Below are 16,680 nucleotides of genomic sequence, written 5' to 3'. Positions count from 1 at the left end.
AGGAGGATGAGCACTCCATGCTTGACGGCTTCTGTTTCCCCTTTTAAAAACTGAAATATATGAAAAAAGTGCACATCAAGGCCAGGCCTTAACTGAAATATAGCAATAATAATGAAAGGGTAAAAGAAAAAACAAGGGAAACTATTTATGAATTCTAGAGGAAGTGAAAAACCTGTCTTTTAAAATGTGCCAGGTCATGGTAATTGGGAAAGGCATGAAAAGGTACACAGTTCCAAAGCTTCAATATGTACAGAAAAAAGCAGTTATCAAAATGGCCCACCCTTGAGTTGCCGATGCCACACAGTAACTGTGTGACAGGACCTTGCCAAGTATTGTACGGTCTAGCAAGTGGTGATGGCACACAAGCAGCCAGCTCTCAGGAAGAAAAGCCAGTCATACCTATAGAAGAGGGAAGCTAGACCAACACTGAGGCAAAGGGCAAGAATGTCATGTTTGGAAGTTAGCCTGGGACAATTCATAAGTTGGAGCACTTTTGACTCGACTGTCAAGTAAGGGTGCAGAGCTTGAACCACTCCAGTTGTGAGAGCAGCACAAGGATGATTCAATCCTTTGTATAAGCAGAACAATGTACAGAAGAAAAGAAGTTTTGACATCTAAACAGGATATCCATTTTATCTTAGAGGCAGACTTAGTTATTCCTGTAATGTGGGATTTCCAAGAAAGAGTGGGTATTACAGTAATACCAAGTATGTTCATTAAGTCAAGAGGTAGAATTACAGGACTGTCAAAGGAGAGACAAGAGTTGTGAGGAGTTTTCGACAGAGATGGGTAGAAACTGGGTCTTAAAAGTATTGTACTTGACTAGATTTCATCTACCCCCCTGATATATCCCCTTCAAGTCTGAGTTTACTGAGGAAGCTGTGTCACGACAAGATGCATATAAAGTGAGAGGGGAAGGAACAGAATTAAAGGATATGGATGAATGCAATGCTGAGTCACAGTGTATGGGTGCAGTGGATCATTAGTGGAGAGGAAATCGTTGAGAAAAAGGAGGAAAAGTGTAAGGGACAGGACAGAACCTTGAGGGATACCGCTGCTGATGGAGAAAAGGGAGGAGGCTGATCCATCAACAACCACAGATATAGATCAGCCAGAGAGGAAGCTAGATATGAAGGAGCAGAGTGAGGGAGGGAAGCCAAAAGAGGGGAGCTAAGACATGAGACCCCCAATGCCATACCCTATCAAAAGCTTTGGATATGTCGAGAGCAACTACACGACATCCCAAAATCTTTCACAGATGATGACCAGACATTAGTAAGATAAGAAAGAATATCATCAGTGGATTTCGCCATACAGAAACCATACTGGAGATCAGAGAGAAGACTGTGATCTTTTATCTGTCTATGGATATGGCAGTTGAGGAGGAATTCAAAAACTTTGGAAATGGTAGATATCAAAGCAATAGGAAGATAGTTAGAGGGGTCAGAACAGTTACTCCCCTTAAGGATGGGATGTATCAATGCATGCTCCCAATGACAAGGAAAAGGTTTGGTTTTTAACAGAAGTGGAACAGACAAGAAAGCAAAAGAGCAACTTTAGAAGTACACTCTTTCAGTGCACAGGGATGGATGCCACAAGGAACATAAGCCTTGCTTATGTCCAGAGAGAAAAGCACTTTTCGGACAGTCCAAAAAGAGATTTCAGGGAGGGGCAAAGAAATAGTAAGAGGAGCATCATGGGGTAAAGGAATGTTAGAGTCATCCAAGGTGAAGTTAAAGGAGAAGCTGGAACCAAAGAGAGTTACTTTGTCTGTGGAAGAGACAGATATAGTTCCGTAAGAACAGAAAAGTGAAGGAGAGATATAGCGACAGAAGTTGTTATAGATGCCTTCAGCTAAAGACAAGAAAGACCTATCAGTACATGATGAGGAAAAGTTATTGCAATTCCCGGATAACATGCTTACAGTGATTACAGACAGTGATAAAAGCTGAATGAGAGCTAGAGGAAGGAGAGTTTTTCCAAGCCTGATATTCCTGATCCCGTGCCTGAACGGTCTCACAACAGGAATGGTTGAATGATGGGTTGAATGACGAGGTCATTTTTGAGGAAGAAGGAATAAATGCTTTTATGGCAGCAAGAATCACCTCTGCTATGTGTTTGACGGAGACAGAAGCATCACCACATATGAGACTGTAAATCATCCAAGGAAAGTCAGAAAAGAAGTTACATAAGTTGTTCCAGTCAGCTTTGATAAGGTGCCAGTAGTCACACTTAAAAGGGGCTACTGGAGGGGGAAGTGCCATTAGAATAGATACATTCATAAGAGTGTGATCAGATGACCCAACTGGGAGTGAGACTGTAGTTATAGCAGGATGGACTAGAGGTGAAAAACAAATCTCGAATATGAGGAGAGTGGTCACAGCAGTCAGAAATATGGGTATGGTGGGAGATAATGCGCTCTAAATCATTGAGAATGGAGAACATGAGGGCTTCAATCCCTCCACCATCCATATGAGAGGAATTTAACCATTCCCAATGGTGAACGTTGAAATCCCCGAGGTAAAGGATCTCAGCTTGTGGGTGTGAGAATGTCACAGTCTTATGGTAGGAGTTTAGATAGTCGAAGAAAGATATGACATTTTCAAAACAAGGAGAGCAGTAAATTAAATTTCAGATTAACTTTTCTGATATAACTCCAAAATATTTCATGGCAATTCAAGGCCCCTCAGAAATGTACATACAACACATATGCTGCTGAAGTAAAACCGTATGTTATATGATGATTTTCAACATGGTAACATGGCATATCAGTACATATCATCACCCTGGGGATGTTAATGCTATATTCAATCCCAGAAAATAAGCGTTTACAAAAAGCAACATATAAATACAAGGCTAAACTTGAAGATAAAGAGCTGTTCAGCACTGTTAACAACCTATATATATGTAGACATATTTCTTACTTGGTTTCAGTTTGGTGAAATCTGGCACAGGTGAAGGCAAAAGGATTGCCAATCTTGCAATATCACTGATAACAGTCGGTGCTAGTGTTGTCAACATTCCACTCTCTTCTTCTACCAGACTATCAACTTCATTTTTCAAACCCTAAAAGAAAGAACAAAATAATAATCCAAATTCATGACCTTTCTTATATTTCATGCTCTCGTTCGAGTTTCTGTCTGAAAACTAGCAACTTTTACTCAAATTTCCATTAAGTGTTGCAGACAATCAAGTAGAAGGTAGTAACTTGTCTGAGGCACTGAGAAGGATAGCGACCTAAGTCTGGTCTATATTCAAATTCCCTCCAGCCTAAGGGTGGTGAAAGCAAGCAAGCTTGGAAAATAGCAAGAGAAATTAAGTGTAGAATGGCAAAAGGAGAAAGTAATAGGAGTTTACAAAGAGTGGGTCAGGAATGGGGGTGTAAGAAAACAGTGCTGGTATATGCAAGAGAAGTGCATGGCATGTGGAGGATGGGCAGGTGAGAAAAAGTAGAAAGTAGTGGGATGACAAAGTAAAATTACTAATGGAAGAGATAACAGAGGTGCATGAGCAGTAAATACAGGGAAGGAGTACGAGTGATTGGGAGATGTACAAGAGGAAACAGTAGTAGGTCAAAAGAAAGGTGCTAGGTCAAAAGAAAGGTGCAGGGGCTGAAAAAGAGGCAAGTGAAAGTTGGGATGAATGAGTATCAACATATATTGGTGAGAATTTTGGAAGGATAGTATGAACAGTGTGAGAAAAACAAAAGAACAAATGGAAAAATTAGTGGAAGCAAATGGGAAAGTGTAAAAGGTAGTGATGAAGTAAAGAGGAGATGGATTGAGTGCTCTGAAGAATTGCTGAATGTATAAGAGGGTGGCAGATGCAGGGTGTTTGGGTCAGGGTGGTGTGAATAGCAAGCAGTACAGCAAAGAGATGTGGTGGTGAAAGTCTTGTGCAAGCTGAAATGTAGAAAGGTGGCTGGAGTTGATGGTACTGTATTACTGACAAGTTAGGATTGTCAATGCATGAAGATTGGCAGAATTCAGATATAGTGCCATTTGTATAAAGGCAAAGGGGACAAAGAAGGGTGCTCAGTTTCAGATGTATACATTTATTGTGAACCTGGAAAGTTCTATGGAAGAATGGTAATTGAGAATGTGGTGGCATGTACAAAGCATGACACTGGAGGGACAATGTATTTTCAGGAGTGGTAAAGGATGTGTGGATCAGTTGTTAACTTTAAAAAATGTGTGAGAAATACTGAGAGAAACAGACAGATTTGCATGTGGCAGTTGGTTTCCTTGTGCTCTCACTTTGTGAGTAAACTTGACTTAACAATGGCAATCTATATGGCAGACAGCATCTTTTATTCCATGTTAGGGTCTATAAGTTATTTCAATCTCCTACCTATATCTCTGATGCCTAATCTCACCTGGAACTCCCTCCAGAGGGTGGAAACGGCAATAGAGTCTCCATAACTAGCAAACCCCCGTGTTGCTTCTTAGGCTTTAGTGCCTCACCCTGAACAAGCCACTGGCAAGGGGCAACTCTAGAAAAGTGTTTATTGATGCTCATAACTAATGTATCTACTGACTGCCACCATCTAAAGCTCCTGCCTAATGTTCCTACCTATTACTTCTACCTAATACTCCTGTCTAAATGTTCCTTCCTACTATCTGTATCTATTGCTTCTACCATTTGCTAAAGGATGAGCTGTGTGAGTTAAGTGTTGTCAAGTGTCATGTGTAACAAGGAAAGATTGCATGTTTGTAGATAGAGTGCCAGTAGTCCACATGTGGGCAAGGGAGAAAGGAAGAGAGCAACCTGGATCAGAGGAGTGAAACTTGACAGCCAATAAAATGCTGGCTCATTACACAGCCATCACTAACCCACTCAATACCCAGGTGGGCAATAGTGGTCACATACTTCTCTGGTCATTGGCTGCCTACCATCTACTACCTAATGGAAGTAATATATTTTTGCATGTTTAGAGGGTTTTTAGAACTGGGTAACATACTAAACATACTCTAGTATGCTGAATTCATAGCCCCTAACTATAAAATGAAGTATGGGCACACACACACACCTGAAAGAGTCTAGAGGTACAACTGGTGATCTTGGATGCAGCTCTTCGCAACTTATCTTGCAGTTTCACATCTTTTCTCCAGCTGGCCATGAATTCAATGTTAGCAACAGATATAAGGCTGCTAACTGCAGTTTGGCTTGTGCACAATAATAAAATAAGCTGTTTGCTGAGCTCTTCATCTGAAAGTCTGTGCCCTGGCTCAGTTGTGTGATCTCTTATGTTCTGAAAGTGTACATGTCAGCTGGATTTAGTTTGCATAATTTTGAAAAAAATTTATTATCACCATTCATCAATATCTATTTGTTAAAACTATATCCGTTATCTTATCTAAGAACAATAGGCAATAACCATGAACAAACTTGAAAAGAAGTCCACACTGAGAAGCAATGTGCCTGCTCCTTAAGTGCAATAATTTCCCATCATTTTCTGACCCATGGGAAATATTTTTTTTTTCATATTCATAGTTCATAATTCAATATATCATCTTTTCCAAATTCTGAAACAAAGCACATGAAGCAGCTGGGATAAACCATGGAAAGGTTTCTGGGGCCTGGATGTGGAAGGAGGCTGTGGTTTTAGTGCACTGCACATGACAGCTGAAGAATGGACATGAGAAAATGTGGCATGTCTTTGTTCCTTGCACTACCTCACTGATGTGGAAAATGGCAATCAAGTAAAAAAATATATTCATATATTACTATTAAACTTGATCACCGTTTCCCGCATTAGCAAGGTAGCGCTAACAAACTGATGAAAAATGGCCCATCCACACACGTATACACGTAAATGCCCATACACGCACATATATACATACATATCAACATATACATATATACATACATATACATACACAGACATAAACACATGTAAATATTTAAATTTGCTCACCTTCATCCATTCCCGTAAATGGAAATGGTGAAGAGCTTGTAGATTTATGTGCTGAAAAAGACTGGTAATTGGGAATACCTGGTTTAAAAAAAGAGAAATACATAGGTATACGTATGTAAGTAGGAGAGATGGCCAAAGAGCATTACTGGATTACGTGTTAATTGATAGGCACCGAAAGAGATACTTTTGGATGTTAATGTACTAAGAGGTGCAACTGGAGGGATGTCTGATCATTATCTTGTGGAGGCGAGGGTGAAGATTTGTAGAGGTTTTCAGAAAAGAGGAATGTTGGGGTGAAAAGAGTGGTGAGAGCAAGTGAGCTTGGGAAGGAGACTTGTGTGAGGAAGTACCAAGAGAGACTGAGTACAGGATGGAAAAAGATGAGAACAAAGGACGTAAGGGTAGTGGGGGAGGAATGGGATATATTTAGGGAAGCAGTGATGGCTTGCGCAAAAGATGCTTGTGGCATGAGAAGCGTGGGAGGTGGGCAGATTAGAAGGATAGTGAGTGGTGGAATGAAGAAGTAATATTATTAGTGAAAGAGAAGAAAGAGGCATTTGGACAATTTTTGCTGAGAAATAATGCAAATGAGTGGGAGATGTATAAAGGAAAGAGGCAGGAGGTCAAGAGAACGGTGCAAGAGGTGCAAAAGAGGGCAAATGAGAGTTGGGGCGAGAGAGTATCATTAAATTTTAGGGAGAATAAAAAGATAATTTGGAAGGAGGAAAATAAAGTGCGTAAGACGAGGGAACAAATGGGAACTTCAGTGAAGGGGGTTAATGGGGAGGTGATAACAAGTAGTGGTGATGTGAGGAGATGGAGTGAGTATTTTGAAGGTTTGTTGAATGTGTTTGATGATACAGTGGCAGATATAGGGTGTTTTGGTCGAGGTGGTGTGCAAAGTGAGAGGGTTAGGGAAAATGATTTGGTAAACAGAGAAGCGGTAGTAAAAGCTCTGCGGAAGATGAAAGCCGGCAAGGCAGCGGGTTTGGATGGTATTGCAGTGGAATTTATTAAAAAAAGGGGTGACTGTATTGTTGACTAGTTGGTAAGGTTATTCAATGTATGTATGACTCATGGTGAGGTGCCTGAGGATTGGCGGAATGCTTGCATAGTGCCAATGTACAAAGGCAAAGGGGATAAAAGTGAGTGCTCAAATTACAGAGGTATAAGTTTGTTGAGTATTCCTGGGAAATTATATGGGAGGGTATTGATTGAGAGGGTGAAGGCATGTACAGAGCATCAGACTGGGGAAGAGCAGTGTGGTCTCAGAAGTGGTAAAGATGTGTGGATCAGGTGTTTGCTTTGAAGAATGTATGTGAGAAATACTTAGAAAAGCAAATGGATTTGTATGTAGCATTTATGGATCTGGAGAAGGCATATGATAGGGTTGATAGAGATGCTCTGTGGAAGGTACTAAGAATATTTGGTGTGGGAGGCAAGTTGTCAGAAGCAGTAAAAAAGTTTTTATCGAGGATATAAGGCATGTGTACGTGTAGGAAGAGAGGAAAGTGATTGGTTCTCAGTGAATGTAGGTTTGCAACAGGGGGGTGTGATGTCTCCATGGTTGTTTAATTTGTTTATGGATGGGGTTGTTAGGGAGGTGAATGCAAGTTTTGGAAAGAGGGGCAAGTATGCAGTCTGTTGTGGATGAGAGAGCTTGGGAAGTGAGTCAGTTGTTGTTCGCTGATGATACAGCGCTGGTGGCTGATTCGTGCGAGAAACTGCAGAAGCTGGTGACTGAGTTTGGTAAAGTGTGTGAAAAAAGAAAGCTGAGAGTAAATGTGAATAACAGCAAGGTTGTTAGGTACAGTGGGGTTGAGGGACAAGTCAATTGGGAGGTAAGTTTGAATGGAGAAAAACTGGAGGAAGTGAAGTGTTTTAGATATCTGGGAGTGGATTTGGCAGCGGACGGAACCATGGAAGCGGAAGTGAATCATAGGGTGGGGGGAGGGGGCGAAAGTTCTGGGAGCGTTGAAGAATGTGTGGAAGTCGAGAACATTATCTTGGAAAGCAAAAATGGGTATGTTTGAAGGAATAGTGGTTCCAACAATGTTATATGGTTGCGAGGCATGGGCTATGGATAGTGTTGTGCGCAGGAGGGTGGATGTGCTGGAAATGAGATGTTTGAGGACAATATGTGGTGTGAGGTGGTTTGATCAAGTAAGTAATGAAAGGGTAAGAGAAATGTGTGGTAATAAAGAGAGTGTGGTTGAGAGAGCAGAGGAGGCTGTTTTGAAATGGTTTGGTCACATGGAGAGATTGAATGAGGAAACATTGACAAAGAAGATATATGTGTGGAGGGAACGAGGAGAAGTGGGAGACCAAATTGGAGTTGGAGAGTTGGAGTGAAAAAGATTTTGAGTGATCGGGGCCTGAATATGCAGGAGGATGAAAGGCATGCAAGGAATAGAGTGAATTGGAACAATGTGGTATACTGGGGTCGACGTGCTGTCAATGGATTGAACCAGGGCATGTGAAGCGTGTGGGATAAACCATGGAAAGTTCTGTGGGGCCTGGATGTGGAAAGGGAGCTGTGGTTTCGGTGCATTTTTACATGACAGCTAGAGACTGAGTGTGAACAAATGTGGCCTTTGTTGTCTTTTCCTAGCCCTACCTCATGCACATGAGAGGGGAGGGGGTTGTTATTTCACATGTGGCGGGGTGGCGATGGGAATGAATAAAGGCAGACAGTATGAATTATGTACATGTGTATATATGTATATGGCTGTGTGTGTAAATATATGTATACGTTGAGATGTATAGGTATGTATATTTGCGTGTGTGGACGTGTATGTATATACATGTGTATGTGGATGGGTTGGGCCATACTTTTGTCTCTTTCCTTGTGCTACCTCGCTAACGCGGGAGACAGCGACAAAGCAAAATAAAATAAATATATAAAAACATTATTTGATTTCTAAAAGAGGTTAACAGAAGAGGGAGTCAAGAGAGGAGTGCTCGTCCTCCTTAAAGGCTCAGATTGGGGTGTCTGAATGTAACCACGATAAGAAGGAGAGATTGGTAGTATGTTTGAGGAAAGAAACCTGGATGTTCTGGCTATGAGTAAAACGATGATCAAGGCTAAAAGGGAAGAGTGGTTTGGGAAAGTCTTTTGGATGTTAATGTGCTGAAAGGGACAGCTGGAGGGATGTCTGATCAATATCTTGTGGAGGCGAAGGTGAAGAATTATAGAGGGTTTCAGAAAAGAAGGGAGAATGTTTGGAAGAGAGAGGTGGGAGTAAGTGAGCTTGGGAAAGAGACTTGTGTGAGAAAGCATCAAGAGAGATGGAGTGTAGAATGGCAAAAGGTAAGAGCAAATGACGTAAGGGGAGTGGGTGAGGAATGGGATGTATTTAGGGAGCAGTTATAGCTTGCGCAAAAGATGCAAGTGGTATGAGAAAGGTGGGAGGTGGGCAGATTAGAAAGGGTAGTGAATGGTGGAATGAAGAATTAAGATTGTTAGTGAAAGAAAAAAGAGAGGCATTTGGAAGATATTTGCAGGGAAGTAGAGAAAATAACTGGGAGATGTATAAAGGAAAGAGGCATGAAGTCAAAAGAAAGGTGCAAGAGTTGAAAAAAGAGGGCAAATGAGAGTTGGGGTGAGAGACTATCATTAAATGTTATGGTGAATAAAAGATGTTTTGGACGCAGGTAAATAACATGCGTAAGACAAGAGAACAAATGGGAACATCGGTGAAGGGAGCAAGTGGGGGAGTGATAACAGATAGGGAAGGAGTGTGAAGGAGACGGAGCAAGTAGGTTTGTTGAATGTGTTTGATGACAGAGTAGTGAAAGCTCTTGCGGAAGATGAAATCTGGCAAGGCGGCAGGCTTTGGATGGTGGTGTAGTGGAATTTATTAAAACGGGGTAACTGTGTTGTTAAATGGGTGGCAAGGATATTCAAAGTACGTATGGACCATGGTGAAGTGCCAGAGGGTTGGCAGAATGCATGCTTAGTGCCACTGAACAAAGGCAAAGGGGATAAAGGTGAGTGTTCATATCACAGAGGTATAAGTTTGTTGAGTATTCCTGGGAAATTATATGGGAGGGTATTGACTGAGAGGGTAAAGGCATGTACAGAGCATCAGATTGGGGAAGAGCAGTGTGGTTTCAGAAATTGTAAAGGATGTGGGGATCAGGTGTTTGCTTTGAAGAATGTATGTGAGAAATACTTAGAAAAACAAATGGATTTGTATGTAGCAATTTATGGGTCTTGAGAAGGCATATGATAGAGTTGATAGAGATATTTTGTGGGAGAGTACATGATGTGGGAGGTACGTTGCAAGAAGCAGTGAAAAATATTTACCACGAATGTAAGGCATGTGTAAGAGTAGGAAGAGAGGAAAGTGATTGGGTCCCAACAAACGTCGGTCTGTGGCAGGGGTGTGTGATGTCCCCATGTTTATTTAATCTCTTTATGGATGGGGTGGTTAGGGGAGTTAAATGTGAGAGTTTTGGAGAGAGGGATGAGTATGCAGTCTGTTGTGGATGAGAGGGCTTGGGAAGTGAGTCAGTTGCTGTTCGCTGATGATACAGCTCTAGTGGCTGATTCATGTGAGAAACTGCAAATGTTGGTGACTGAGTTTGGAAAAGCATGTGAAAGGAAAGTTGAGAGTAAATTTGAATAAGAACAAGGTTATTAAGTTCAGTGGGGTTGAGGGACAATTTAATTAGGAGGTAAGTTTGAATGGAGAAAAATTGGAGGAAGTGAAGTGTTTTAGATATCTGGGAGTGGACTTAGCAGCAGATAGAACAATGGAAGCGGAAGTGCGTCACAGGATCCGGAAAGGGGTGAAAGTTCTGAGAGCAATGAAGAATGTGTGGAAGGAGAGAACATTATTTCGGAGCAAAATAAGGTATGTCTGAAGGAATAGTAGTTCTAACAACGTTATATGGTTGTGAGGCATAGGCTGTAGATAGGGTTGTGCGGAGGGAGGTAAACGTGTTGGAAATGAAATGTTTGTAACAATATGTGGTGTGAGGTGGTTTGTTCAAGTAAGTAGCGTAAGGGTAAGAGAGACGTGTGGAAATAAAAAAAAAAGCATGGTTGAGAGAGCAGAAGAGGGTGTGTTGAAATGGTTTGGAGATATGGAGAGAATAAGTGAGGAAAGATTGATGAAGAGGATATATATGTCAGAGGTGGAGGGAACAAGGAGAAGCGGGAGACCAAATTGGAGGTGGAAGGATGGAGTGAAAAAGATTTTGAGCGATCTGGGCCTGAAGATATGTGAGGATGAGAGGTGTGCAAGGAATAGAGTGAATTGGAACAGTGTGGTATACCAGGATAGACGTGCTGTGAATGGACTGAACCAGGGCATCTAAAGTGTCTGGGGTAAACCATAGAAAGGTCTGTTGGGCCTGGATGTGGATAGGGAGCTGTGATTTCAGTGCATTATACATAACAGTTAGAGACATTCATGATTGTGAATGAATGTGGCCTGTTTGTCTGTATTCCTGGTGCTACCTTGCTGAGGCAGGGGATAGTGATGCTGTTTTCCAGTGGGGAAGGGTAGCGACAAGAGTGGATGAAGGCAAGCAAGTATATGTATATGTGTATGTATGTGATGTCTGTGTAAGTGTGTGTATATGTATGTACAAGTTGATGTGTATATGCATGTATATGTGCATATGTGGGCATTTATGGATTTTTTTTTTTTATCGCTGTCTCCCGCGTTTGCGAGGTAGCGCAAGGAAACAGACGAAAGAAATGGCCCAACCCACCCCCATACACATGTATATACACACACGTCCACACCCGCAAATATACATACCTATACATCTCAATGTACACACATATATACACACACATACACATACATATATACCCATGCACACAATTCACACTGTCTGCCTTTATTCATTCCCATCGCCACCCCACCACACATGGAATACCATCCCCCTCCCCCTCATGTGTGCGGGGTAGCTCTAGGAAAAGACAACAAAGGCTTCATTCGTTCACACTCAGTCTCTAGCTGTCATGCAATAATGCCCGAAACCACAGCTCCCTTTCCACATCCAGGCCCCACACAACTTTCCATGGTTTACCCCAGACGCTTCACATGCCCTGATTCAATCCACTGACAGCACGTCAACCCCGGTATACCACATCGATCCAATTCACTCTATTCCTTGCTCGCCTTTCACCCTCCTTCATGTTCAGGCCCCAATCACTCAAAATCTTTTTCACTCCATCTTTCCACCTCCAATTTGGTCTCCCACTTCTCCTCGTTCCCTCCACCTCCGACACATATATCCTCTTGGTCAATCTTTCCTCACTCAATCTCTCCATGTGACCAAACCATTTCAAAACACCCTCTTCTGCTCTCTCAACCACGCTCTTTTTATTTCCACACATCTCTCTTACCCTTACATTACTTACTTGATCAAACCACCTCACACCACACATTGTCCTCAAACATCTCATTTCCAGCACATCCACCCTCCTGCGTACAACACTATCCATAGCCCACGCCTCGCAACCATACAACATTGTTGACCACTATTCCTTCAAACATACCCATTTTTGCTTTCCGAGATAATGTTCTCGACTTCCACACATTCTTCAACGCTCCTAGGATTTTCGCCCCCTCCCCCACCCTATGATTCACTTCCGCTTCCATGGTTCCATCTGCTGCCAGATCCACTCCCAGATATCTAAAACACTTTACTTCCTCCAGTTTTTCTCCATTCATACTTACCTCCCAATTGACTTGACCCTCAACCCTACTGCACCTAATAACCTTGCTCTTATTCACATTTACTCTTAACTTTCTTCTTTCACACACTTTACCAAACTCAGTCACCAGCTTCTGCAGTTTCTCACATGAATCAGCCACCAGCGCTGTATCATCAGCGAACAACAACTGACTCACTTCCCAAGCTCTCTCATCCACAACAGACTTCATTCTTGCCCCTCTTTCCATATGTGTATATGAGTGGATGGGCCATTCTTCATCTGTTTCCTGGCACTACCTCGCTGATGTGGGAAACAGCAATTATGTATAATAAATACATGAATATAAAACATTTTTGGAAGGATGGAGTGAAAAAAGATTTTGAGCGATCGGGGCCTGAACATGCAGGAGGGTGAAAGGCGTGCAAGGAATAGAGTGAATTGGAACAATGCCGTATACTGGCATTGATGTGCTGTCAATGGATTGAACCAGGACATGTGAAGCGTCTGGGGTAAACCTTGGAAAGTTTTGTGGAGCCTGGATGAGGAGAGGGAGCTGTGGTTTCAGTGCATTATACCTGACAGCTAGAGACTGAGTGTGAATGAATGTGGCCTTTGTTGTGTTTTCCTAGTGCTACCTCACATGTGTGCAGGGGGGTTGTCATTTCATGTGTGGCAGGGTGGTGACGGGAAATGAATAAAGGCAGCAAGTATGAATTATGTACATGTGTACATATGTATATGTCTGTGTATGTATATATATGTATACATTGAAATGTACAGGTATGTATATGTGCGTGTGTGATGTGTATGTATATACATGTGTATGAGGGTGGGTTGGGCCATTCTTTCGTCTGTTTCCTTGCACTGCCTCGCTAACATGGAAGACAGCGACAAAGTATAAAGTATTATCATTATTATTATTATCATTATTATTTTTATCATCATTATCATTATACTTGATCTCCGTTTCCTACATCAGCAAGGAAGCATTGGGAAACAAAGAATGACCCATCCACTCCTATACACATAAAAGCACACACATGCACATATACATACATATGCATATCAACATACATACATACACAGTCATATACATATATAGACATGTGCATACTCGTACATGCTTGCCTTCATCCATTCTTAACACAACCCTAACCCACCGTACCCCACAGGAAACAGCATTGCCACCCCCTGCATCAGCAAGGTAGTGCCAGGAACACACCAAAAAAAAAAAAGGCCACAGCTCCCTATCCACCTCCAGGACCCACAGACCTTTCCATGGTTTACCCCAGACATTTCACATGCCCTAGTTCAGTCCATTGAGAGCACGTTGGTCCCAGTATACCACATCGTTCCAATTCACGCTATTCCTAGCATGCCTCTCACCCTCCTGCATGTTCAGGCCCCGACCGCTCAAAATCTTTTTCACTCTATCCTTCCACCTCCAATTTGGTCTCCTGCATCTCCTTGTTACCTCCACCTCTAACACTTATACCCTCTTTGTCAACCCTTCCTTACTCATTCTCTCCATATGTCCAAACCATTTAAACACACCCTCTTCTGCTCTCTCAACCACACTCTTTTCCTTACCACATATATTAAACCATCTCACTGGAGAAAGCTATCTGCACAACTTAAGCATATGACAAAAAACAAATGTGCTAATAGAGGAAAGTGTAACAAGTGGCCATAGGTGGAAGCTGAAGTGGCAAAGTATGCCAGTGAAAACCAGCAGAATGGATATGGCGTTTCTTGAGAATCAATTTAAATCTTTGCCTTGAAACTAGCAAGGATATTAGGCATCACAGATTTTGAGATAAACCATGGCTAGTGCACAAAATATATGATCGAAAATATCATAGTGTTTTCCCTAAGAACTTCATGACAAGGTTACTGAATTTCATAGTCTCATAATCAAACACCAGAAGAACAACACATGTAGCCTTTCGTGTACTAGAAACATGGATGAAATGCCCATGAATAATGATATGCCAATCAAACAGTGAATAAAGCTGGTGTAAAAAGAGTTTTAGTTAAAACTACTAGACACAAAAATCAAGATTCACAGTTGTGCTATCATGTATGGCTAACAGTAAGTGATGCCTAGGGTAATAATAACACAAAAACAAACCAAAAGTTTCCAAAAAGTATAATCATCCATGTGCATTAGAATGGATGGATGGATGAATGTAACATACAAATATGGAAGAAATGAGTCTGGAACTTTTGACCAGTAGGACTGCAAAAAGAAAAAAGTCTTCTTGTGTGGGATATGTTTTGGTCACATCTTTCTGACAATGTTACTGCTGGGATTAGGTAGGAAAGCAATGATAAAGCTGCGATACTTGGTGGATTAACAAGTCTTCTCCAACCACTGGATGTTTCCATAAACAAACCATTCAAAGATGCAATGAGAGTGAAGTGGAATAACTGGATGATGGAACAAGATGACATACACAAAGGGAGGGAACATCCAAGCTCCTCACTAGCAACATTATGTGAATGGATTGTTGAGACCTAGGATACAATCAAACCAGAAATTATGGAAAAATCTTTTAAGAAATGTAGGATCTTGAATGTTTTTAATAGAACAGAAAATGACCTGTTGTGGGATTATAAGGCTAATGACAGCATGACTGAGGATGAAGATATTGATAATCCCAGGGCTGATGATGGCATTGATCCATATGATGATGCTGTTCAAGGATAGGACTGGAAGGACCAGGTTGGTGCTGAAGACGATGACAAGGAAAATGATTTTGAAGGATTTTAATGAAAATATTCAGAAATATGGTATTGTAGTTTTCCTTTGCTTCATATTTAATTAAAAAAAATTGATGTTTCAAATTTAATGAACAAAAGTTGTTTCAAATTCAATAACCAAAAATTGATGTATTATCTATCATTTGTTATACTTTGTCGCTGTCTCCCGCATTAGCGAGGTAGCGCAAGGAAACAGACGAAAGAATGGCCCAACCCACCCAAATACACATGTATATACATACACGTCCACACACGCACATGTACATACCTATACATCTCAACGTATACATATATATATATATACACACAGACATACATGTATACACATGTACATAATTCATCCTGTCTGCCCTTATTCATTCCCATCGCCACCTCGCCACACATAAAATAACAACCCCCTTCCCCCGCATGTGCGCTAGGTAGCGCTAGGAAAAGACAGCAAAGGCCACATTCATTCACACTCAGTCTCTAGCTGTCATGTATAATGCACCGAAACCACAGCTCCCGTTCCACATCCAGGCCCCACACAACTTTCCATGGTTTACCCCAGACGCTTCACATGCCCTGGTTCAATCCATTGACAGCACATCGACCCTGGTATACCACATCGTTCCAATTCACTCTATTCCTAGCATGCCTTTTGCCCTCCTGCATGTTCAGGTCCAAATCACTAAAAATCTTTTTCATTCCATCTTTCCACCTCCAATTTCGTCTCCCATTTCTCCTCGTTCCCTCCACCTCTGACACATATATCCTCTTGGTCAATCTTTCCTCACTCATTCTCTCCATGTGACCAAACAATTTCAAAACATCCCTTTCCGCTCTCTCAACCAATCTCTTTTTATTACCACACATCTCTCTTACCCTTTCATTACTTACTCGATCAAACCACCTCACACCACATATTGTCCTCAAACATCTCATTTCCAACACATCCACCCTCCTCCGCACAACTCTATCTACAGCCCATGCCTCGCAACCATATAGCATTGTTGGAACCACTATTCCTTCAAACATGCCCATTTTTGCTTTCCGAGATAATGTTCTCAACTTCCACACATTCTTCAAGGCTCCCAGAACTTTCGCCCCCTCCCCCACCCTATGATTCACTTCTGCTTCCATGGTTCCATCCGCTGCCAAATCCACTCCCACATATCTAAAACACTTCACTTCCTCCACTTTTTCTCCATTCAAACTTACCTCCCAATTGACTTGTCCCTCAACCCTACTGTACCTAATAACCTTGCTCTTATTCACATTTACTCTTAACTTTCTTCTTTCACACACTTTACCAAATTCAGTCACCATCTTCTGCAATTTC

General features: G+C 41.6%; 1 protein-coding gene across 1 annotated transcript in view; it reads right to left on the bottom strand.

The window, feature by feature from the left end:
• LOC139766666 (kinesin-like protein KIF14) overlaps positions 1-16,680 on the bottom strand; it is a 282,193-nt gene that overhangs the window by 46,052 nt on the left and 219,461 nt on the right. The window contains exons 24-25 of the mRNA XM_071695567.1: positions 5,030-5,251; positions 2,925-3,066 (exon numbers count right to left, since the gene is read on the bottom strand). Coding sequence (XP_071551668.1) covers positions 2,925-3,066; positions 5,030-5,251 — 364 coding nt within the window. The remainder of the gene's footprint in view (positions 1-2,924; positions 3,067-5,029; positions 5,252-16,680) is intronic.

Source organism: Panulirus ornatus, chromosome 4 (assembly GCF_036320965.1).
Source record: "Panulirus ornatus isolate Po-2019 chromosome 4, ASM3632096v1, whole genome shotgun sequence".
Lineage (NCBI taxonomy): Eukaryota > Metazoa > Arthropoda > Malacostraca > Decapoda > Palinuridae > Panulirus > Panulirus ornatus.
This window is presented reverse-complemented; position numbering and strand designations above follow the sequence as displayed.